We start from the raw sequence: 25,191 nt of genomic DNA, 5'->3' as shown, positions 1-25,191 counted from the left end.
TACAGTTATCTTTGTCTAATCACTCCAGAGTCCCAGTAGTCTTCATCTTTTTCAGCATGGGCCCTGGGAAATTCTAGACAGGCTTTTTTGTGTGTGGGCTTTAGGAGAAGCTTCCATCGAGGACGACACCCATGCATGCCATTCCTCTGCAGTGTGCGCCGTATGGTGTCATGGGAAACAGTCCCTCCAGTTTGGCTTTCTACTTCTTTAGCTCACTGCACTGAACTTGCATGGCGATTTTCTTCAACCCTTCTCATCAGAAGACGCTCCTGTTGAGGTGTTTACTTCCGGGGATGGCCTGGACATCTCTGTGAGATGGTTACACTTTCATCTTTCGTAAATTTTTGGATCACTTTTGCTGCAGTATTCTGACTGATATGTAAAGCTTTGCTGATCTTCTTGTAGCCCTCATCTTTTTGTGCAAAGAAATGATTTCCTTTCTCAGGTTTTGTGACATTTCTCTTCCCTGTGGTGCCATTTCTGACAGCATTAAATGGGAAGGGGGTTTTCTTTGTTAAGTAATGTTCTTTTATAGTGATCTATCTGCTGGACACCTCTTAAATGAATAATTACACTCACGTGTGGTTGAAATCTTAACTTGAATTTTGTAGTCTTTGATTTTTCTTATTGCCCTAATTACTGCTACCTCATTCTCCATTTCAACCCGCATTACAACACACAGCCTCTGCCACCATTTTTTTGTCAACTGATTTTCAAACATAAGAAATGTTAAACATATACCATATCAGCATTTTTACTGTAACGCCCGATCTTCTGCCTGCACTTCCTATCATGTGGTGCAGCATAGTCCTGACATTTATGAACACAGTTTAAGGAGAAAAACAAGCACTTGTTTTTATGCAACATATCTCTAATGTTCTAATTGTAAACATGGCAGAATCACTGTCAGGTAACAATGAGATCGCGCAGGGATCGAGGAATGGAGAATGGAGTCCTAGAATGAGACATTGGACATTGCACATTGGAATGGAGTGAGATTGTGATTCAAAAATGATTCATTGTGCAACCCTAGCATCAATGCACCTCACAGACAGCTGTGTCACTTGAAACCAGAATTTTTAACACCTTAATCCTCTGGGGTCGACAACATCGTCTGCGATGCTGTGTATGTTTCTCGTGCATTTCAGTTCATAACTTGCTGAAATCTTATTGTAGAAACAAAACCACACAGACTAAATCTGTAATCTGTCTTCTTTTCAATACTTCATTGTCGGAAGTGTTAAAGTTTTTAAAATTAGGTTAATTCAGCAAAAAATTAAACCATGTCACCTTTCTTTGTTTTACCTGCATTGGGGATGTGTAATGCTGCCCTCACCTGAAGATCGCTATTCGCATTAGAATAAGTAAGAGAGATAGCAAGAGAAAGCTCAGGTTATGTCTAAATATTTAGAATAGCTATTGATAATCTACCAAATTCATGAGGCACTGATGCAGTAGCATACATATATAATCCCACCCCCCTTGCAGGCACTTACTGTCCTCGTGCGTCTGCACTGGCTGAGGCGTGCTCCTGGGCCCATCCCCAGGCGTGGTATAGCAAAGCACTGCAGTCAGGTAGCGCGTGAATTTCCGCAGACTGCCGATGTAGCCCAAGTGCCTCGTGCCATGGAAGTCAGGGGCAACTGTCACCGCGGTAACCATCCCAGGCGACTCCTCCGGCCAGGCCAAGATCTGGGGGAAAGGGAGGCCGATTTTGCAGAAAGAGAGGGAGTCCCCTGTTATCTCAAGTCTACCATTGTAAAGCAAGAGTAAATCTTACTTTTACAATCCCTACAGAGTCTGTTATAGGCACCTCTAATGAACATAGAAAGTCATAATAATGGACCCTTTGAACTCACATGGAGTCATAGTTTGAAAAACAACATCACCTCTAAATTGAGGGAAAAACAAAGTGTCAGTCTAACAGCAATTCTATGCTGTCATAGTCACGTTTTAAATGGAAATAGAAGTGTCCATCTCATCGTCCACTTGCCAGCTTTTCAGCTTACCTTGTAGCCCTGATTGATACCATTAATGAACTGCTGAGGAGGTGGATTCCATGTGAACTTCACTGTGGTAGAGTTTACAGCCCTGGCCTCCACGTTCTGAGGTGGGGCCGTCGGCACTGAGGACAGAAGAACACAAACGGGAAGTTGTTAGTGTCTGTACAAGGGACTCATCTTCTGCTTAGGGAGCCGCTCCGATTTGCACATTAGCAGATGGGTCTTGAGCCACAGTGATGCCGATTAGCCTTTCGGGGGGAAACAAAATGTAGGGCGACTGGAACATAACATCCTGCATTTTCCCACTAAAAGCAGCAATATTACTTTGGACAGCATCTCCCGGCAAGGCCAATTCAATATTAGATAAAAAGAAAAAGTGCATTTGATGATGATCAATTGATGTGATCAGGCTGTGATGGATTACTGTGATGGATTACTGTGATGGGGGGGGAGGGGGGCAAGGAAAAAAAAAAAAAGCATTTGATTTTAAAAGGGCTCAATCTCACCACATGTTGATTTGTTCCACAGAGAACGCCAATAATGTCTCTCAGGCTTACAGCATAAGCCCATCGAGGCATTCTGCAGGCTGACTTTTATTAAGGGATGCTGATAAGCCCGCGAGATAGGGTGTCATTCTCCACGGACCTCTATTTGATTATACGAGGGATAAGGCAGCTCTGTCCTGTTCCATTAGAAAGCAGCAGGATGAAATGGGGGCAGGAGGGGATCACGAGGAGGAGAGGAAGTAAGATAAACAATAACAGCCAAGCATGATATTTAAAAAGCATCTACAGGAAACATAATAAGGCAAAAAGTAAGGTTTGAAGTGGAGGTCTGATAACAATAATGAACGTGATTACGCACTAGATATTAATACTCAGCAAGTTGATAACCTTTGCGGTCCAATCCCTCGGTGGGCAGTAAGTTAATGAGGTCCATGGGCCACCCACCTGCAGAGCACTGGGAGGGTGTATACTGCGAGTTATAAATCCACCCCCAGCTCCCCGGCCACACAAACCCCAGGGAGACGTGCCTGCACTGATAATCACCCATATAGTTTCATTGTTCAGAGACTATAAGGATCACAATCTGTCACCAATCCCCCTTATGTTTTAGGTCCCCCTGGGAACAAATTTCTCTTTTTCTCTTCAGGGGGTGATGTTTACACTCTGGGCAGGCGGTACCACTCAGCCCTGAAGCCCAAATGGTTCTGAGTGCCAACGAGGTCCACTGCAGCTGACCTCGAGAACGGCAAGGTGAGGCGTAACAGCACAGGGCTCCCCAGATCCACACCCACGTCCCCGATACGTCTCAATGCGTTCAAATAAAACACTACAGAAAAATCTGGATCTTAATGACAGGTAACTGACAGACAAAACACTTCAAATGGAGACAGGAACAAGACAATTTTAAGGGCATCCAGGGGATGAAATGTGCAGGTGGTAAGAAATTCAGGCGTAGCAAAATATGAAGCCCCAAAACCCAATGCATCGCTACTGGTCACCATCTTTGTTCTGGTGCATGCAGCAGCAAGAATGTAGGGCACTAGTGCCCAGAAGAACATGAACACTCCTGAGCAAAAAGAAAAGGGCCAACCCCAGAACTGCTAAGTGATCTTTTAGTGGTCTTAACAAGTCATTGGTCAGATTAGCAGGAACTAAAAGAAAACTGTGCTCCCAGACCGGTGCCGACATTTCCTCTTCACTTATTGCAGTGAACTGTTTGGCAAAAAAGCTGCAAACAGGGAAATTCATTAACCAAAAGATTTTTTGTACAAAAAGCACAAAACATAGAAAGGGCAAATACAGTACAGCAAATATGGTGCAAGCAAAGGTGCAAGTAAGTATGGTGCAAGCAAATTTTAAAAGTACAGTAAAACCTTGGATTGCAAGTAACTTGGTCTGTGAGTGTTTTGCAAGACTGAACAGGGACAGGTTCTTGTTTCAGTTGTCCCTGCAGACCCCAGGGGCTTCCACCCTCCTGGAACTCCCCCCACCCCTCAAGCTCCGCCCACTGTTTTGCATTCTTTTAAAACAGGCTCTCTCTGTGGCCTTTTGTAACTTGACATATGTGTGGGGAAATTATTTAGCTAGGTCAGAATAGTGCTAGTGATCATTATATTAAAAACTGTCAACAGGAAGTCCTTACAAAGACGGGCATGCAGGCATGTGTATGTTATTGCGCTAGAGAAAATAAGAGATTACAGGACAAGAGGAGTAAAAAATAGTGGGGTTCCAGCTATTACTTTGGTATTATTTAGATGTCAGTCAATGTTGACAGCAGTACAAGAGTTTTGTGTCAAAAATGGTCTAGAGCTGCATTACAGTAAAAATGGCGCAAAGGAAAATGCTTTTCATTCTAACCTCCAACACCAGAGCAATTCAAACCTTGAAATGAGTCAACAAATAAAATCTATGTTGAGATTTCATTCAATATTCCCCTCAGAAGGCTCTGTGATTAGTTTCTGAGAATGGATACATGTGACATCACATGTCACATTCTTAATGTTCTCGGAAGTTTCAGTTTTTTCAGTCACTTCTAGACAACTTCTAGCTGACTAAAGCAGGAATTGAAGGTAGACCACTGTTGGCCTTATTAATGAAGAAGTCTCCCATGTTATTGAAGGGTTCTCCCATGTAATTGAAGGTAGACCACTGCTGGTCTTATTAATGAAGAAGTCTCCCATGTTATGAAACCTCAAAGAGAGACAGGGATAGTCCTGGGGTGCTTCTTAACTCTGCTGGTATGTTAGAGGGAGGCATAACCACAGGGGTGTGTTCTCTTAAGCAGTAATCTCGCAGTTGATAATGGCACCCCAGTGGATTTTCCAGTGAACACTTGCAGCACGGCATTCCTTTAATCTGTCTCAAAAAGCCAGCAGTCGGATCCCTCAAATCGCTACTTAATGGGCCTGTTTTTGGGGTCCTTTATGCTGGGGAAGAACCTGAGGGGTTAAGGAATCATTATCACAGAGAATATCCAGCTCAGGATCTCACCCTTCCACCGTAATGAACTGCACCGAAGCTTCATTAAGCTCTTGTATGAAGATTCACACAGATGTTTCTATTCTGCCAGGATTTCTGACAATCAAAGAACAGCGATAGTCCCTTAGGAGTCAAGGTGTGTTTGTATGTAGAGGCTATTTATTATTTAAGATTTTTATATATACAGACGCTCCTCTACTCACGAACGAGATATGTTCTGAAGGGCTGTTCGCAATTGGAAATGTTCGTAAGTCATTATTCAACATCATTTTAAGGGCATACGCAAGTACTAAGAACTAGGATGCCGGGAGTACGCACGCAAGTACGGCGGGAGTAGCGGCCAGAAGTCGTACTAGGCGGAACTGGAGCGCAGAAAAAAAAATTGATGTTGCGGACAGGAAACGGGAGCCCAGCTAACACAAATCGGACTTTTAATCCTTTTCATTCAAATGTCTGAAAGTTCGTAAGTTGAACATTTATAAGTAGAGGAATGTCTATATTTATGTTTCCCCAAGTAATCATAAGACTGCCAGTTCTGAGGGGAATTGGAGACCCTGCGCTTCAGGTCTGCATCGTGTCTCACCTCAAGGAGAACTGTCAGGCTGGCTGAGTGAAGACTAGACTCACAAATTCACCTGGGTATATCTAGGAGACCTAGCATAACTCCCACTGAGTGAGAAATGGCTCACACGGTCTCTGATCATAGATCCCATGCTATCCTCTCTGTCTCTCTCTCTCTCTCTCTCCCTCCCTCCATCGCTCTCTTCTTCCAAGGACCAGCGCACACGAAATCCTCAGAAACATTGCTCTAGGTGATTCCAAGGGGTACTGTATATGCATTTTTGTGCGGTTGCAGTTGAAAGTTCTCAATATGACTGGTACCATGGTCTTCAGTGTGTTTTTGTTGTAATAAAGATATTCAAAGTTAAATATTGCCTTGTTGAAAGGTTCTACCACCTACAAAGAACACTGGGCCTCACTCGCCATTATCAAGTTTTTTCTTAAATCTGTTCTTGAGAAAAATAGTAGGAAGATCCTAAGAAAAGTCTACAGTATGTCAGATTTTTAATGTGTTTAAAAGGCATATGTAAGCATATGTAAGGCATACGTAAGCATACGTAGACGCCCCACCAATCCCCAAAAAAGGACATGAGACTGCAGGGCCGTGTGCAAGGGCACAGTCTGGATCTTGCTTTTTATTTTACAAACCCTAGTAAATAAGATATTCCCTTTTAAATGGCTATATGTATTATGGGGATGTTGAAGGGAACTGTACTTTACAGTTTTAATAAAGGAAAACAGCAGTAATAAATAAGATGCAGTCATAGAAATTCAGCACTTCATACCAAAAACACTGGTCGTGTGCAAACGCAGGAATCAAGAAGAAAAGGTGAGAGAAAAGTCAAGATGGTCCAAATAGAAAATCTAAAGACAGTGGAGCACCGCACTCCAAACTTAAGGAAAACTTCAGTAAATACAGTAGTCACCCCTTCACATTTGTGAGGGTTAGGGGCAGAAAATTCCCGTGAGCGTGAAATTTCACAAATATCACTTGGGCACCACCAACCTCAACAGTCTGCCAGCCTGATTGATAACATCCATCCATCCATTTTCCAAACCACTTATCCTACTACTGGGTCGCGGGGGGTCCGGAGCCTATCCTGGAAGCAATGGGCACTGGGCAGGGAACAACCCAGGATGGGGGGCCAGCCCATCGCAGGGCACACTCACACACCATTCACTAACACATTCACACCTACGGGCAATTTAGCAACTCCAATTAGCCTCAGCATGTTTTTGGACTGGGGGGGGAAACCGGAGTACCCGGAGGAAACCCCACGACGACATGGGGAGAACATGCAAACTCCACACACATGTGATGATTGACAACATAATAAGTCTATTTATTACCCTGTGTCAGAAATTCTCTTTTTCACATTACAGACCGTGGTCATCAGAGAGATACAGTCAGTCAGTATTCAATGGCCTTTGACACACGTCACTTTGTTACAACTCCTACTTTGAAGGTTCTGGAGAATTTATAGGAGGTGATTTGTTTATTGCAGTGTTTGTTAGCGGCACAGCTCCGAATGCTAGTTTGGTAACTTGTCAGATAATGCTTGCTAGTTTTGGACTCATGTAGATTAAATTCTTCACTGACTGCACATTCCATCAATAAGAGCAGAGTGTCAAAATTAAATCAGGAGAGTAATACTGTAGCACAGCTGTACATAAAATATTGCAATCCACACAACATAATAGGAGACAGAGTTCAAAGGAGGACAATTTGCTGGCATGCATCTCACTGGCGCATCTGTGAACAAGACAGCAAGTCTTTGTGGTGTATTGAGAACCACAGCACCCAGGGTAATGTTGGCATACCACCATGAAGGACAGACCACCTACAACGGGAGTAACAGCGGATGCAAGAGAAAGCTTTCTGTAAAGGATGTCCGAGTACTAACCCAAATTGTATCCAAAAAAACATAAAACCACACCTGCCGAGGTCACTGCATAATTAAATGTGCACCTTGACTTGACTTGGTCGGGCAGCTATACAGTAGCTAAATCTTACGGCGAATGCCTAATGTCGCTTTCAGTGGTGCCAGCAGCACAAATCCTGGGCGGTGAACAATGCGAAACACGTATTGTTCTCTGACAAATCCACCTTTACTGTCTTTCCCACATGTGGGGGAGTTATGGAAGAGTTACAGTGTGGAGAAGCCCCAAAGAGGCTTACTACCCAGGCTGTTGCTTACCTAGAGTGCAACATGGGGGTGGAACAGTGATGATTTGGGTTGCAATATCATGGAATTCCCTAGGCCCATTACTTGATATAGAGAGGGACGTGTCACCGAAAAGGACGACTAAACTATTCTGGAGGATTATGTTCACCCAGTGGTTCACACACTGCACCTTGAAGGTGGTCCTGCATATCAGGATTATAATACACCGATACACATAGCAAGACTGAGTGATTTCATTAACATGAAAGTGAAGCAGAACATCTACTTTGGCCTGCACAGTCTGCACAGATCTGAATATCATTGAGCCATTTTGGGGTGCTTTGGAGAGGTGAGTCAAAAAGCATCATATAGTGACCTGGACACTATTCTGTAAGAGGATTGGCTCAAAATCCCTCTGGCCACTGTGCAGGACTTATCTGTCATTCCCAAGACACACTGATGTTGTATTGGTCAAAAACTGAGGCCATACACCATGCTAATAAATCATTGTGGTCTAAAACTAGGTGTTTCAGTTTCATTTTTTCAACCCCTGCATATGCCCCCCCACCCCCAAAGTGTAACGTGCCATAAAAGTTTAGAATAAACAGTTAAGATGACAATAATAAATGTATGGGTGATTCCTATGTATGTGCTCTAAACACAAATACCTAATTTACAATATTGTCAAGTCAGAATTAATTAATTTGTGGCAGGCACACACTGACCTCCCTGTAGCGTGTACTCCATCACGGGCCGGCTGAACACTCCAAGGCCTGCTCCAGTGTAGGCCGCTACCTCGATCTCGTACTGTGTCCAGATGATGAGCTCATTGATCAGGCAGTAGTTGATCTCAGGACTGGTGATGTTCTTCTGCTGGTACTCCCCAGGGAGGCCTGCCAGCCGATACCTTGATTTACAGGAACCCCAGGGGGGGAATATGATTGATTAAGCCAGACCTGTCAGGAGTTGTTTGGTGTTAGAACTTTGACTGTAATCAACCATGAGCAGGAGACTCCTCACCAATTAAACCATTTTCTTCTCCTATCATGTGACTTCAACATCAGTGAAGTTTTACAAGTGGATTTTAACACAGACTGGAATGGAGTGGGGTGGTTTGTGATCAATGATATCAATGAAGTCAAACCCTCAAAAGCGAAAGATGGATTTGACATGAAGCCATGTTAGCTGCCAGAGCAGCCAAACTGTCATCTGCTCTCATCCTCCTTGCCCTTTCAGTAGCATTCGACATGGTCAACCATGAGACTCTTCCACTCTTTTAAGTCTTGGAATTCATGGCTCAGCATGGCAATGGTTCGTTTCCTACCTAGGAGGCCGGTCATATCAAGTGACATGGATGAGTGAGATGGTCCACATCTACTCCACACAGACTCTCCAATTTTGTCCCTCAGTGCTGAGTTCCTGGTCCTCTTCTGTTCTCCCTCTATACTAGATCTCTTGCGGAGGTTATATCCTCACATGGGTTCTCTTATTTCTGCTATGCAGATGACACCCAACTTATCCTTTCCTCCCTCAGATACTGAAGTCTCCACTCGGAACTCTGCATGTCTGGCGGACATCACATCACGGATGACAGCTCATCAGCTGAAACCCCAGCAAACCGAGCTGCTATTCATCCCAGCTGATCCATCCCCACACCAGGATCTTGCGATCTCCCTGGACAACTCTACGATTTGTCCTAGAGTCACTGCCCGTAAACTTGGGGTAACCATAGGCAATCACCTGTCCTTTTCCTCTCATATCGCTAATCTTTCCAACTGTCGATTTCTCCTCTTCAGCATCAGAAGGGTTGGTCCATTTCTTTCCACACAGGCCACTCAGGTACTTGTTTAACCAAGTTCTCCCACACCTCACCATTATTACACTCCCTGCTCTGGCTTCTTGTTGCTGCCCGCATCAGGGTCAAAACACTGATGCTTGCCTATGAAGCCAAAAATGGACCAGCAACTTATCTCGCCCTGCACTGCACCACGTTCTCTGATCCTCCAGCACTGCGCGAGTGGTCCCACCATCTCTCAAGGTGCAAGGAAGACATGTATCAAGACTCTTCTCTGTTTTGGTACCTATGTGGTGGAATGAACTTCCACCAGATATCAGAACAGCTGAGTTATTGGATGCCTTCAAATGAAGGCTAAAGACCTACCTCTTTCAGAAGTGCATTAGCACTTCCAGGATTACACTCATTATTATAAAAAAATTGCATTACTTGCCAACATTTTATTTAGAGTGACAGTATTCTTAGCCAGGTTCTATTGAACAGTATTAGAATGTATTCACTGATGAGACTTCAAAGCGCTTATGTAAGTCGCTCCGGCTAAGGGCATCTGCCAAATGCTGTAAATGTAAATATCAGCCTACCTATAGTTTACATTTATTTAGCAGATACATTTATCTAAGCCGTTTAGCTGAGGCCTACCTGAGGACGTAACCCCTGAGCACGCCGTTTAGCTGAGGCCTACCTGAGGACATAACCCCTGAGCACGCCGTTGAGCTGGGCCTCTGGAGGGGGCTGCCACTGCACCATGATGGACTGGTTTGTCCGGCCACTAGCCACAATGTTCTTCGGGGGGGCACTTGGAGCCTCCTCCCGCAGCATTAGCCTGAAAATAAGGGAACAGCTTTAATCACACAGCAGAGAGACCTCTTTACATTGGGGACCTGAGAGGGTCATTTCATAGACAGGAAGGCCTTGGGGTAGATTTCCGTCTTGAACTAAGGCACCAGTATCAGCTGACCCAGAGTGTCAGCCTTTGTGGTTCTATCATAAAACAATGGTATCCCGCGACCCACATACTTTCACAGGCCGGAGGCTCTCTCTCCGATCTCACTGGTGACCCATGGCCTCCAGTGAGGCGAAGAAGTTTACGTTTAAGTTTAAGTTTGGAGACACAAGGGCCATTTGAAGCTGAGAATCAGAAATGCAGAGGGGAACCCAAGTGACGGATGGGGGAGCTGGTTCCCCACGACAGCTGAGGCCCCTTTCTGCGGAACCGGGCGAAGAGCAAGGCTGGCGAGAAGCCTCCTGCGACGATGACAGGACCACAAGACATTGCTTAATGGTTGGATGCGTGAGGGGAAGCAGGGAATTATCTCAGTAACATGGGGCATCCCAGTGTTTTTCAGGATCCTAGTGGTCCTCATTCAGATGCTAAGATGCCTTCACACACCCTACGGATATCTGAAAATAAGCTCTGAATTTACAGCGCCTGCCCATTCACATCATTCCTCATCCCAATGACATCCCATTTAGGCTGCTCCCCTGTCCTGTGCCCTGTGTTTTCCAGCTTATGGATAAGCTATTAATAGACAGGAATATGCCATATACAGTGAAGAGATTTGTTTGCTTCTATGCCCAATGAAAACACATTACTTCCTTTTTGGAATCTAATAAAGATTCTTCTATATAGGCCCATCTACTTTCAGCGTTAAATAAAGGAAAGAGGACACAGTCTGGATCCTCAGAAACCGAAATGTGCAGCAGAGAAGCTGTGCATGATGTTTAAAAGTAACTTTATGGGCATTAAAGCTTGGAGGCAGGCACACATTGAGGGGGGGACTATCTGAAAAACATTCAACCTTACATCACACCTCGAGGGGTTTGGCCACTAACACATACCCAATGAGAGAGTTTTGAGTATGTTATACAGCGAGGCAGATAACCCATTAGAAACAGTCATATATACGACCCAAGTGATGAGAGTAAGAAGGAGGAAGGTTGTCGGGGTGGGAATTGCATTGAGAAACTAATTCATACAAATTAAGGTTCTAAATGTTTTATATATACATGAAAAAAGTTAAGAATTAATTAGGGGGCATGCAAGAGTTAATCAGTATGGGGTTCAAATTTTAATAAGTTCATCAATATTCGATATTATAGATTAAATGGGGTTATGAGAATATATTGAATATATAAATTGTCAAAATATGGCCTTTTATGACAGTCCCTAAAGTTTTTCTTTTCTAAATTGGCACCCCTGACCTTTCTCCCTTAGTTAAAGTTTGCAATATGTATGGTCATGATGTATCACAGCCCAGACAAGGTTGCACTCTGATTGGCCAGCATGGGTGGGGCAGGGGGTGCTGGATTTTTCCATGGGTTTGGGAAGCCTTATACATCACTGTGCATTTACTGTACTGTACCCGGAGGGGGGGGAGGGGGGTTATTATTCCTGCACGGGGCACACAGTTCCTGCTGCACGCAATCTGGTAATTCAGGTCACGCAGCTCCTCTGAAGGATAACCCTCTTTGTCTTGGATTTAGTATAAAATGTTTGCGTAAATGGTGCATGTGCCCTCTGATGGGCTGTGGCCCAATCCCAGCTTATTTTCTGCCATGAGTCCGTAGCTTTTGGGATCTGCTCAGGACCCCTGTGACCCAGAATAGGACAAGTGGGTATGGAAGATGGATGCAGGGAATATTTGATATACTCTTGTATTACATAAAGTAATTAGCATGCATCTTGGATCATATCGTTTATTTGTAGATAATAAATGTGAAAACTTTTTCTTGTTAGTCTTTCTGAAAATGCAATTTTGCATTTGGCCATGTAGAGGCACTTGGCATAATACAGCCCTACAGAGTATGTAGTCGGAAAAGCAATTAAAAGTGATTAAATCAATGGCAGAATGAGCATAAGGCTCGTTTACAGGCAGCTCGCCCATAAATTGGTGTGTATCTGGCCTAAGAGGGTGTAAACCGTAGACTTACGTCAATGGTAGAACAGACATATGTGGAAAAAGCACACAGTTACATGCTTTTTTGACTTACACGCATGGAAGACTATGAAGAAAGTGAAGTAGGTGCTGTCAGAATGACAATAATGTATTTCCCAGGCAGCCCCATCACCCCCCTCCAGCCCATCTAATCTATTCTCATCCCACACCCCCAACCACTATTATCTCTAACACCCCTACACTCTCTCTCCCCACCTCTCCAGAACGATCTTTATTAAAAGCACAACTCTGACTGACTTGATGTAATCAAGTTCACCAGGTCTGCATGTGTGGCTGTCCTTTGATGTGCCACCATTAGGTGACACCGCTTCAGATTAATGTGCGATTTGCCTCAAAACGAAATAGGTCCCAGATCACCTACACGATGCTCCTGGGAAGTTTCAAAGAGGTGTAGCAAATACTTTTAGAGTTGCCATGTTCAAAAGTTCACGTGTCTTCTGAAGATGTCCTTTTGTTCCTTTAGCTGCCACCTAGAACTGCCTCTTCAATTTTGGTGCGATTTGTCTCAAAATAGAATCTGATGTAGCTCTTCATCCATATAATGTTTTTCTGAAGTTCTAAGTTTCTAAGAAGCTCTCTGGGACTGCTTTTCTCTTAGTTATCACTATAATGTGCTGATTGAATTTTGGTGCATCACGCATACAATGTGTCTGCATTTCTTTTTTAAATCCACCAGATATTTTTAAAGTTACTTTGTTCACAAGATCAAGTGTTTTCTGCACCTGCCCTGTCCTTCTTTTGCTATGAAAAAAGTCATTGGAGAATTTTAGGGAAATTGGTCTTTAAATGAAATCAGGCGTAGATGTTTTTCTATATAATATTTGGGGAATTCAGTGACAGACACGATCATATTTCCTGGGAAGGAGGTGACAGCCCATCACGTTGTGTTTTAAAGGACATCTCCAATGTAACTGCAGCATCAGACACCTAGACCTGTACCTAGCTCACGTGGAAGTTCATGAAAACAGGGTGCAGGATGGCCGTGCATCTCTGTCAACATATGGAGGTAAATGAGGGCTCACGTACACCAGGCAGTACAACTCTGGAGCTGCTCTCCTTTTGGGAAACAGAAGAGGAACATGTGATAGGTCTCACAAATGTACCAGGTCAGCTTTGGCAGGACAGCGCACCTGTTTGTTTCGCTGCTGTACTGGCCCCTCCCCACTTGGTTGACAGCGCACACCCTGAACTGGTAAGTCCGTGCCGGAGTCAATCCTGTTACCAGCACTTCTGTCAGGGCGGGGTCCACTTCGGGGAGGTAAATCTTCCACGGAGAGTCTAATGTTTAGGTAAAAGGCACAGATAATCAGTAGCTAAATCAGTTACTATAACAAGAATGAAAATATTACATACATTCATTTATTTAGCAGGCACTTTCATCAAAAGTGATGTACAATACAGGTCGTCCACCCCCTGGAGGAACTGGGGTTAATGGCTTTGCTCAAGGGACCATGGGATTTCAGCCAGTGAAGTTCTGATCTTGAGGACAAACCCTTAACCAGCAGAGCCATACACCACCTTTCACGCCTGATCATCCGATCCTCCCGTGTGCCACGCTCCCTCGATGACCTCGTTTGGAATCACGCGTTTACCTGCTGCTTCGTGTTATTTCTGATTAGTCCTGTGTATTTCAGTCCGTTTTCAAGTACGTTTCCCCAGTCCTTTCATTGAAGTCTTGTACCTTGTCTGGCTGTTCTACTGAATAAACCCCTCATTCTCCCTGCTCCTGCTTCCCCGATCCCTGCTCATTCGATGATCTGACAGCACCCACACAGAAGGTTATATATTTTGGCATGTTACTATTTTAAGAAGTTTAAATCTCTGTGGTTCTTAAGTCACATATTTTATTTCTAAATCTGCAATTATATATTATCTGAAGAATAAGTGTATTTCACTGCAATGGGCTTAAAATTTAAAAACAGTGTTAATCTGAAATGGTAATCCATTTGCCATATTGACCGTTTAATCAGTCTGCATCTCACTGCAAATCCATTCCCCCAAATGCATGACAATGGGAGGCACTGTTAATTGTTAGGCAGTTCATAAATGTCTAATCCAGAGCAGTGATGCACAAATCAATGTATGTCCCCGAGTGCCAAATACTACACCGAAGACGTTACAGGTCCAAATGCATGATAAAGCAGACCCAGGCGCACTTCATGTGATTCATTTCATCAAATGAAAATACCATAGTCCAAGGAAAAAATTATTACATAGCTTACACACTCTCTCCACCTCTTTAAAAAAATGTGACAGAATTAAATTCTCCCACCATAAATTCTGCTCAGTTCCCCACGAAACGTTTTGTCAACTGGCTACCAGACTGCTACAGATAAAATATGTCAAAAGGGAAGGCCAGCAGCCAAAAATCGATATAAATTTTATTATGGAATATTCAAAAAAATCATCTCACACCTCACAGTTTTAGAATTACTGACCTGTACAATGTTCCTGGGATGTCCCATTTGTCATTACAGTTACAACTTGAAGGTGATTTTGAATCTGATCAATAGTATATTTTTATATTTCAGGTTGATATTAATCCATATAATGTTTTTGTGAAGTGGTAATAAGATCATAATCAAATAAAGTAAATAATAACAAACAGACTGATCCTTTTCACAAGGATACTATAAGCCTCTAATCATCTCATCCTTCCCTTTGATGTCACTAAGCGCAATTGCTTCAGTTTTAGTGTGATTTCTGTTATTGAACAGGTCCATATCTTTGCCTATACAGTGCCATGTGTCTGCAATGTTTTGAATTGGAACTTTTGGGCAGGGCTACAGGCGTTGCAGGCGATCGCGATACACACCACCATGCGTCATCTCTCAACCAAAGGCAGAGACATTGACAGCTAATGTACTCTTATCAGTAAAAATACTGAGAGAAATGCGTTCAGATGTTAGTGATGACCCTGCAATAAAGATTTAATTCACAAGACTCTGTCAAAGACTAATTTTCAAGACCAGCCGATTCAGGAATGAGTTCACTCAACATTTCAATCACCAGCCATGAAGATTGTAAGGGCAGGTTTCTCAAAACATGCCCCTTCATGAATCATTCCCCAGACGCTTTCATCTACAGGTATGCAGAGGCAGGAGATGGGGAAAAACTGAGATTCAAAATCAACTCTTTTCAAAATATACTTTAAAGGCTTTATGAATGATTTCTGCCTATTTCAAAGTGTTTTAATGGAATCAAATGAAGTGAGATTCAGGCTTGAAGGAAACCCAAAGTCAAAGCAGAAATGTACGGATATACATTGAACCAGCCTGCATTAGTCAATATTATAAACTTTTGCAGAGGCATGTACACTTCTTATTAGCTGAGTACTTGTTCAACATACTGTTCAAGCTTCAGTTTTTCTTAAAACTTAGAGTTTTTTGGACCTTAAAACTAAATGCCCAATATCCTAAACGGCCAGGTCTTCAGGCTTGTCATCCTCTGTGATGTCTTTATTTTTGCCCAATTTCCAAAACAAAGTAACTTTCACTTTATGCAACACGAATCAACTGCAATGTAATACCAAAGTTAAGTTGAGAGATTAATACTGTAGTACGAGAAAAAAAACACCTGCCCCACTGATCTTGATTTGTAGTTCATCAAAGAAATACAGAATATCCGTCATCTCATATTCATCTCGCTGTGGAAAGCAGGATAAGAAAGACCCACAGTAAAGGCTAACTGGTGGGGGGAGACACTTACTGTTTTCGGAGAGCTCGACCTCATAATGCAGTAGTGGGCTGTTCCCGTCGAATGGGCGGACCCAGCTCAGGTCCACGGCCCGGCTGTCTGAGGCATTCAGCCTGGCCTGGAGATTTCTTGGCGAGTGGGGCAGCTCTCTGGGGGATAGAAGAGCAAGAAGAAAATGTTGGCAGGGTGGGGTTGTCTAATCCATCTGATGTGCGCGTGACACCTTGAGTAGAGTAGCTAGGCTCTCAGAACAGGCCCCAGTCAAGGATTACATGTTCCTGGGGGAATCCCACCTGCACATGCAGTCTCGCTCGCATGGTCTACTTTGAGCAAACACTGACAGATGTTCATCTTTATGTTTCTGATTGGTTTACTAGCTATCTCTAGAAAGATTGACATCCCAACCATTGCTTTTGTAAGGACATAAAACTTATAGGTCCTGCAGGCCCCAACTCTGATCAGCCTGCATCAGTCTATTTCAGAACTCCAAGAAAAGGATCCACTGGCCCAGGCAAGATTGGACTCCACGCATCAAACCATCCCTTTTAAGGAAGGCAAAGCCCTGCCGGCTCCTGAGAATAACTGGAGCAATACAGAAAAAGCAAGACCTTTCACCCCCTGGAGTGGCCGGAGTTCCACAGTCAATCCACAGAACAACAGCTGTCAGTCCCCAGACACAGACACCTTTTCCACTAGAAATAGGATAACTCACCACACATAGATGTTAGGGACAAATACACGCATGTTTGGTCTCGTTTGAATAGGCATGAGACGGCGAGTGTTATACACTCAGATTTAAGGCAGTATAGTTTTCCCTAAGAGAACTATAGAAACTTCGGCTAAACCCACCAAACTGAGAGAGCCTCTCACATGGCAGAACAAGGGAATTACGACCACCCCCTAAAGTGATCTGATTGGCTGGGGACTTGAGAACCAAGGCCAACAATGGCCCTAAAATTAACCATTGACCGAAATTGGTCAGTCTTCAGAGACATGCCATCACATGGTTTGGATACTTAAGGAAGGGCCTCAGAAGGATTCGGGGAGTCACTCTGTAATCAGAGCTCCCACAGAGAACTGGGCGAAAGTCCATCTGTAGTCAGATACTTTCCGCAGAACTTTGTGCACTCTCAGCTGAGGAATATGATTGTTTAATATTGTATTTGTCCAAATGTATTTACAAGTATGTGGCCACATGTCAATAATTATATATTGTAATATGTTTAATAAATGTTGTCTTGATTACTTCATGACTGTCTGATTTGCTAACTTCTTTATAAACTTTCCAGATTGGGCTTCTATCCTGATTAGGACTAAAGTGGTAAATACTATCTTGCAGCCTCTGGGTTAAATCCCCTTTATCCGGGTCCCAAACTCGACTGCCCAAGTTAAGTTAAGTGGATACCAAAACCGCACCTCTGGAGTTCGCACACGCTCAGTTACGGGCCGACTTAACCTCTGAGGTCAACACATGCTGATGAAAGGTACCGGTCTACCCTCTGAGGGGCGTACACACTATGTTCCTAGGCACCGGGCATAGTCCCTGAGACGCTCACATGGTAAGACAATGGGCGGCATCGGCGGAGTCCCTGAGACGAGCCCAAAGTAAAACCTCGTACAAACTACCGCAACAAAAGGTGCGCCGTCACAGCCACTGAGGTTGACACATGTTATGATATGGGCTGCCCCCGGCTGAGCCTCTGAGGTGAACGTACATGTGGTTCAGGTAAACATCGGCTTAATCTCCGAGGCACCCACATGCTCAGTAATTGGCAGACACTGAGCCTTTGGGGAATTATATAGGTCGAGGGACCCGAATAATCAGAGGCTGACATTGTCTTAAATGGTGGCGGTTTCCGTACCTCTAAGACAAACCCTGTGGGACGAGCCCACGGATCGCCCTGTCGGCCGAGGCGAATCTGGCGGACTCCTTCGTCAGGGGTAAACTAGAGTTGGTAATCTAAAGGAGAGTCCCGAAGTAATCTGAACAACATAAACGTCATGACTACAATATACTGAAATAAGGTCATTAATAAAATGGAGTCAGATATATGTCTAAAAGAATATCTTGTATATTAAAAAGGGTAAGTAATTCCCAGGAGCGCTTGGAAGGACCAACACGCATTCACAGCCTTCGGCTGCGCCATTGGATTCCGCCATTGGGCCAGTGGGCGGCTCCCTACACTTTATTTTAGTGATTACTTCATAAAGCAATAAATTATTTCTCATCTCAAACTAAAAACGATTCAGGGAGCTGAACTCCCCCGCACACACATACACCTGCTTTTCTCCAATGAGACGTGCAGTAACATTATACGAGGCCATCTCATTAAGACGGGCCAGTCTGAGGCCTTCTTATGGGTTTGGTGGGGGTGGGCTGGACAATTTCAGAGAGAAACACTCAACCCAATCAGCAATGCAGGCTGTATTCTTACGGAGGAAACCCACCCCACTTAAGTGTTGCCAACTCAGCTGCAGTAATATCAATTACATTCTTAAAAATCCAAATCCTGAGCACTCATAGGCTGCTAAAGACCTCATCTATAAAAACAGTGAAAGTTCCAATTCCTAATTGCGACATAGATTTTTATATATTTCATTACTGTTTTAATGATCATACATCCTAATTTGCAGCATAAATGTAATAAATATTAGCACTATGGCCTCTACCTGGTAAGAACTCAGTATTCTAATTACATTTAAATCTTTCCTGTGGTAATTATAAATAAGGGAATAAGTAATATAATTATAATTAGCATTAATTTGTGAGGATGTGGGTATGACATGGATCTCAAAGACGGTGGAGAGGAGAGTAATAATATGTCATGTACACGTCACTCACATCTCCAGCCTCTCTCTGAAATGGCATCCAAAATACACTCATGCTTAATGCTTATGGTTTCAGCCTGCACAGCACCTGGGAACGTCTCTGCTCTCACAGTGTGTCTGGAGTTTCTATGTTCTTCTTGTGTCATCATGGGCTTCCCTCCATGTAATGCAATATTCAAAATTTTTCCAAAATCCTGCAGCCCAAGTATATCACACAATATATATTTTTTTTATTTCTTGTCATGCCATTAGGATCTTCTTGTACCCTTTCTCCCTTATTTTCACTTTACTTAAAGCAGTCATCATTTAAGCAAAGATGTTATTGCTTCTATGCAACAGCTCATCGAGAAACATTTAAAAGCAAACAGCAATAAGATACAGTATATTTCTTTTTATTTATTTAGACATTTACAGACCTCTGCAAAATAAAGAAATAAATTAAAATAATTCCCGTAATGTCAGTGAAAGTGGGATGGGCTATCACAGCCAAACCTTCCAGATTCCTGGAAAATTCAATGGATGAACGATATAGTTTTGTCTAAAATCATCAGTGGCCGCGGTAAAACAGCTAGGCAGCTAATTTGCGGAAACAGCTTTCCATTGTAGTGTTCTAGTGCTCCAGTGACTATAGAGATCATGTTCAGTTTATAGTAGACTCTTTTATTGCGCGTCTACTATATTAAAAGGACAGGGGTAAAACAGCGAGTGAGAGTATAAAGTCACTTATACACAGACCGGGTGCCTTTACAGAGACAAAAGTGGAATAAAGTCAATAGAGACATAGCGCAAGATGACATACTTTGAAAACATTTTTTTTCGGTTCGGCAGATTATAAAAACTTAAAATCCGAAACAGATCAAAATTAATCCGACATAACGGAAAACATAGAAACCTTTCAGTGAAATACAGGCAGGTTCCCAGAAGATACCAAGTGGGAATCAGCCCACCAGCTCTGTGCTGGTGGAAACGAAGCACAAGTAACAGTTTATAGATATACTTGTAAAGCAGAGTGATACACCTGATGTGAAATGTCCAAGTGTGGCTATACTCTGATAATCACACTCCTGTCCAATCAGATTTCTTGGTTGGAAGTACATGCATTAAAATGCATTAATAAAGTATTAAAAACATGGCTATAACTAAAAAGGCATAACACATCATAGTATCTATTATGCATTTTCAATGATCTATGGAGCTCTCATCCATAATGCACTATACATACCTTCATAATGCATTATAATGGTCAGTATAAGAATCAAGGATGCTTTTTTTCTGCATTATGAAGGTATTTATAGTGCATTACATTTTGAACAAGCATGGCTATAAATATTTATCATATAAAACTATTTATAACTCAATAATCAACTGACAAAAAAGCCTTTAAAAGCCCCACACCAAAGTATTTAAGCACCAAAGAAGTACCCCGGTTGGGCTGGTATTAGAACTTTTGGTACTGATATTTGTGTGGAAGTAAATGGATAAGGAACGTAGCAAAAGTATCATGCCAAAATTACCGTAGTTGGTACGGCGGAAAAGCAACCTAAATATATAGGAATGAAGATCCACTTTTCTCATTACTTGTTTTCTATTACAATGCACTGGTGTGGTCAGGTATGGTATATTTTATTGAAAGGGAATATTTAATCACTGGTACAGAAGACCTCCAGATTGAACAGTTTCTGGACTGTAAGTTAATAAATGAACAGAAGGATGAATTTCCAAAAGGTTAACTCTAAGTATTACTTCCTCTGAGGACTGTCTTGGTTGGAAGTTGTCTTAATTATGGGGGGATGTGAATCCTCCCAAAAAGAAAGAGCAATGAAGAAGATGTTTTACAAGAGCAACCAACAGCCCCTCCGCACTCAATCAGAGTAAAGTCAATGGAACCAAAGCATTCTGAGAGAGGATTTGCCAAACACAGCTGCCTGGGACAGCTGTAGGCCCCCTGAGACACCACACTGCTGGGTGGGTGACTCCATGAAGGGAAAAGATCAACTGAACCTGATTTAAAAGCACTTTTGGGTCAGATATACAGAAAAATGCACCTGAGAATTGAATGACTCTGAACAAAATGTGGAAACGAAGAGGCATTAAAAGCACTCACATGACTTCAAGCCGTGCAGACTGGGAGTCGTTGCCGGCCTGGGACAGGACAGTGCAGGTGTAGTCCCCAATGTCCCCGGACCAGGTCTGGCTAATGTGAAGAGAGCCATCGGCCAAGCTGATGCGTCCACGGGGGTGGATGACCTCGCCTTCATCTTTCAGCCACACATACCTGCAAAGGCACGAGATGCCCCCCCCCCGCCCAAGGTATCTGACTTCTGTGGAGTGAGCCAGTGGACTTAAGCTTTATACAATATCTGGGAGCCTCAATGCAGCAGATCAGGTTAATTATCTCAAGAAAGGGTATAACAGTGAGCCCTCCTGAAACCCAAACCGGAATAATCAGCTATCAAATGCACGCCGTTAACCACCTCGAACAGTCATACCACCCCATGACCCTTCTCCAGCAACACTGTGAGGCAAAAAGACCCAAGTGACACGAACACTGGGAAAACCCACCTTACTGTCACTCTGGGGTCATGGGTCGCACGGCAATCAAGAGTGGCTGTCGTCCCCTTGATAACTCGCCGTTCCATGGGCGGCTGGGAGATGGTGGTTCGGCCTGGAAAAATCAGAGGTGCTGGTTACTGGACAGTAAATCATCGAATACATCTTTCATGTTTGCATGTAAGATCTCTAATATCCTTCACTTGGGCTTGGGGTCAACAGGCAGGGAAAGCAAGAGAACACACATTCATCTGGAAAGGGGCGCTGTTAGAATGCCAGCATTGTGTTTCCTGGACAACCTCATCACCTGTTCTGCCCATCTAATTCATACTCCTCATACACTCACCAACACATACAATTTATAGAAGTACTGGATGGATCAAGGAAGTGTGAATGCCAATAAAGGAATTTTCACGCGAGTCCTAGTAGTAACATGTAAACTACAGTACACCTGTTCATTTATTGTACATTCCACTTACATGCCAATTTCCCCACCACCTAAGTGTTCACCTGTATGAGTATTTTTTTGCATGGCTTAATGTCCAAGTCTTAAAAATTACATCTATATATATAAATGTATAAAATTATAAATTAATTTAATTTATTTAAAATATATATAATTAATTTACACACAACTGACACTTATCTCAAAAGTCTTAACATAGAAGTGAGGCCCGCAACTCACCTGTGATTTGAACCTGTGAGCTCTGTGTTGCTAGCACAATGCTCTATCAGTTGAACTAAAGGAGTGTTATAGAGCTTATACTAAATTGTTTAATTTGCCTGCAACATAATAAATCGAGCTTATGATCACACAGACAGAAAATACAAGATGAATTGTATCCCATATTGGGGTGCAAACTCTAATCCTCACCTTTGATTAACCTGCATAACTACACTGACATGATCCTTTTGCATAATAAAAATGAAAAAGGAATTGACATTCTTCTTTACACTATATATTTGAGCTACAATCAACAACAACAGTATTTACAAATCAAAGTGCTTTTAACTTTTGGTTCATTTACTTAGAGTATACCAATTCCTCGCTCACAAATCAACAAGGAATACTGGCAAACAATTCACCTTATCTTGCCCTGATGGTTGATCTCACATTTTGAAAGGGTAAATGTGGTTAATCACTCTCTTTTTCAGAGATACTCAGACACACACACACACACACAATTGAGAGCAAAGTGTGGGATCTGAGTGCACGATAAAGCCATTTATCCGGTAACCGTGGAGCACTTGGTGTGGCATGTCTTAATCAATTACAGTAGGTTCACCCGAACTGCGCCTGTTCTAACATGTTTCACCACTGATTTCAATATGACTGAGTGACATGATTACATTCCTCCAAGGTAAATTTAGATGAGGAGGGGTGGAGAGGAGCTGCAAAAAGATTGACGGAATATCTTTTGATGGCAGATGCCTGTGTTCAACAGATGGTGCCGCAGCTCCTGTTTTCTGCCCTCTTTTGTTACAATTTTGGATTGATTTTATAAATTTTCATCTTTATAATGTTTTTGTGAAGTAGAAATAAGATTAATGAAAGATCACATTGAGTAATAATAATAACAGAAAGATTTATCCTGTGCACAAAGTCAAGCCTCATATTTCATTTATCCTTCTCTTTGTTCTTACTAATGCCACTGCTTCAATTTCAGTAAAATGTCCCTCGAATTTGAACAGGTCGAAATATTCACCCATACAATATACTTTGTGTGTAAAAGATTAGACAAATAATTTCTGAGTTATGCTGACAAGGTGAAATCTCTGAGCTGCCCTTTTCTTTGCTATGAATCTGCCGCACTGCTTCAGTTTAGATATGTTTAAGTTTAGGTCCTGATCATGTTGGAAAAGGCTGGAAAATAAATATCTGTCAAATGTGTTATCTTACTAACAGAATCAAATAACTGAGATTCCCCTTCTTTTTTCCATTACCGTTTTGGGTGAACAATTTCAAAATTTGCTCACTTCCAGTTTGTCACCTTTACAACGTCCCTGCAAAGTGTGAAAAAGATCAGACGGAAAAGACTGAATAAATCTTACTCCACACGGTGAGGGTGGCGCTGCTGGTGATGGCGCCCTCGGAGTTGGTGGCATAGCAGGTGTAGTTTCCCGTGTCTTGGGGGAGGACAGGCTCCACCTGCAGTCCCCCGGACTCTAGCAGTATGAAACGTGGGATCTGGACTAAACCACTGGCCAGGATCTGTGCATCTGTAATAGTATAAATAAAAACGCAGCACTTAGAAATAATGACTGAATTTCCATGGCACCGATGAAAGACTGACTCTACTGTTGCTGCTAAACTGGAATAAGAATCTGATGTTTTAAAATGTCCTTTCAATGTGGAAACCTCAAGTGAGCCTTTACTGCGTGATCACTGGTGACACCCTAGGCCGAGTCAGCTGACACACACCCTGAGCCTTAGACACGGTCCTAATAATCTACATAAAGAGAAGATGGTCTCAGGTCACGGGCCAGGGGAATTGTGGGTACCTCTCTTCCAGGTGATGGCAGGTTTGGGGGCTCCTGAGACCTGGCAGGTGAAGGTGGCAGCAGTCCCATTCGTCACGGTGATGTCAGTGGGGGCTCTGGTGAAGGAGGGGGCCATACCTGCAGAGTGAGAAACAGCAGCAGTCTGCCTGGCTCAGGATGGTAAAACTGCAGGAAGCAGACTACAGTGGTGACCCTCCTCTCCTTCCTACAGTTAATTATTTAGCAGACGTGTTTGTCCAAAGGGATACACATGTGAAGAAAGTTTGGGGTCAGAATGCAGGGTCAGTGTCACTGGAGCAGCTGGGATTCAGGGAGGAACTGATTACCCAGGGCACCTTTAAGGCAGGCTTCCATGAGAGACGGAAAGCAAATAACAAAAAGCTAAGCACACTCCCAGGACGGCAAGCTGTGAGCCGTTTAAACTGCAACATCAAGACGTCAAATCGGCACGTGAAAGGATGACCTTTTGGAAATGTGGGATGTGCATCATAAAACCACCAGGCCAATTTGATTTGCCTCTGGCTAATAATGTGGATGAAGGTGGGACAGCACGTCAAAACACACCAAAGGCCGCATCTGCCCAGACTCCGGCAGAGGCGGCGGATGGGGACCCAGGCTGGACTGCTGCTGTGCCTCATTTATTCATTTAAAGGCAGTAAAAATACATATTTTTTATATATATAAAAAGGAAAGCAGCTGGATGAAGCTCACTGTTTTAATTACGGTGGCCAGTAAATAGTCTGGGCCTCAGAATCGATGCGTCACCAAGAACACGGCTGCAAGCAAGGGCTGTTGATACGAGATTCCCTAAGCTCACAAAATAACCACAGGCTAAATCGTTTGTTCTCTTTACATCAGGTCGGTGCTCTGTGCCCATTGAAACCAACATCTTCCTGCAAACGAACAGGAGCCACAATAGGACATGGTCCCTTTCCAGAAAGGCAAGGCCCCCAGTGCCTGGATGCTTATTAGACTGCATCGGTTTCGCTCTTGGCAGGAAATGACCTGACAAACTTTTGGTTCTACTCCTTCCGTACCAATTAGGCAGCTCATTTAAAGCCAAATATAAACAGGCAACTCCAGAAAGCACTGTACTGACTCAGTGGATGTAAGTTCCTAGCCAACCATGCTGGAGTGTCTATAAAGAGC

At 43.1% G+C, this 25,191-nt stretch overlaps 1 protein-coding gene across 1 annotated transcript in view; it reads right to left on the bottom strand.

Moving 5' to 3' along the window:
• LOC125718016 (protein sidekick-1-like) overlaps nt 1-25,191 on the bottom strand; it is a 284,877-nt gene that overhangs the window by 44,184 nt on the left and 215,502 nt on the right. The window contains exons 10-19 of the mRNA XM_048991479.1: nt 24,043-24,159; nt 23,593-23,760; nt 21,553-21,655; nt 21,095-21,265; nt 16,174-16,310; nt 13,596-13,743; nt 10,191-10,331; nt 8,439-8,620; nt 2,010-2,125; nt 1,497-1,692 (exon numbers count right to left, since the gene is read on the bottom strand). Of these exons, the coding sequence (XP_048847436.1) occupies nt 1,497-1,692; nt 2,010-2,125; nt 8,439-8,620; nt 10,191-10,331; nt 13,596-13,743; nt 16,174-16,310; nt 21,095-21,265; nt 21,553-21,655; nt 23,593-23,760; nt 24,043-24,159 (1,479 nt within the window). The remainder of the gene's footprint in view (nt 1-1,496; nt 1,693-2,009; nt 2,126-8,438; nt 8,621-10,190; nt 10,332-13,595; nt 13,744-16,173; nt 16,311-21,094; nt 21,266-21,552; nt 21,656-23,592; nt 23,761-24,042; nt 24,160-25,191) is intronic.

This window comes from Brienomyrus brachyistius, chromosome 22 (assembly GCF_023856365.1).
Source record: "Brienomyrus brachyistius isolate T26 chromosome 22, BBRACH_0.4, whole genome shotgun sequence".
NCBI lineage: Eukaryota > Metazoa > Chordata > Actinopteri > Osteoglossiformes > Mormyridae > Brienomyrus > Brienomyrus brachyistius.
This window is presented reverse-complemented; position numbering and strand designations above follow the sequence as displayed.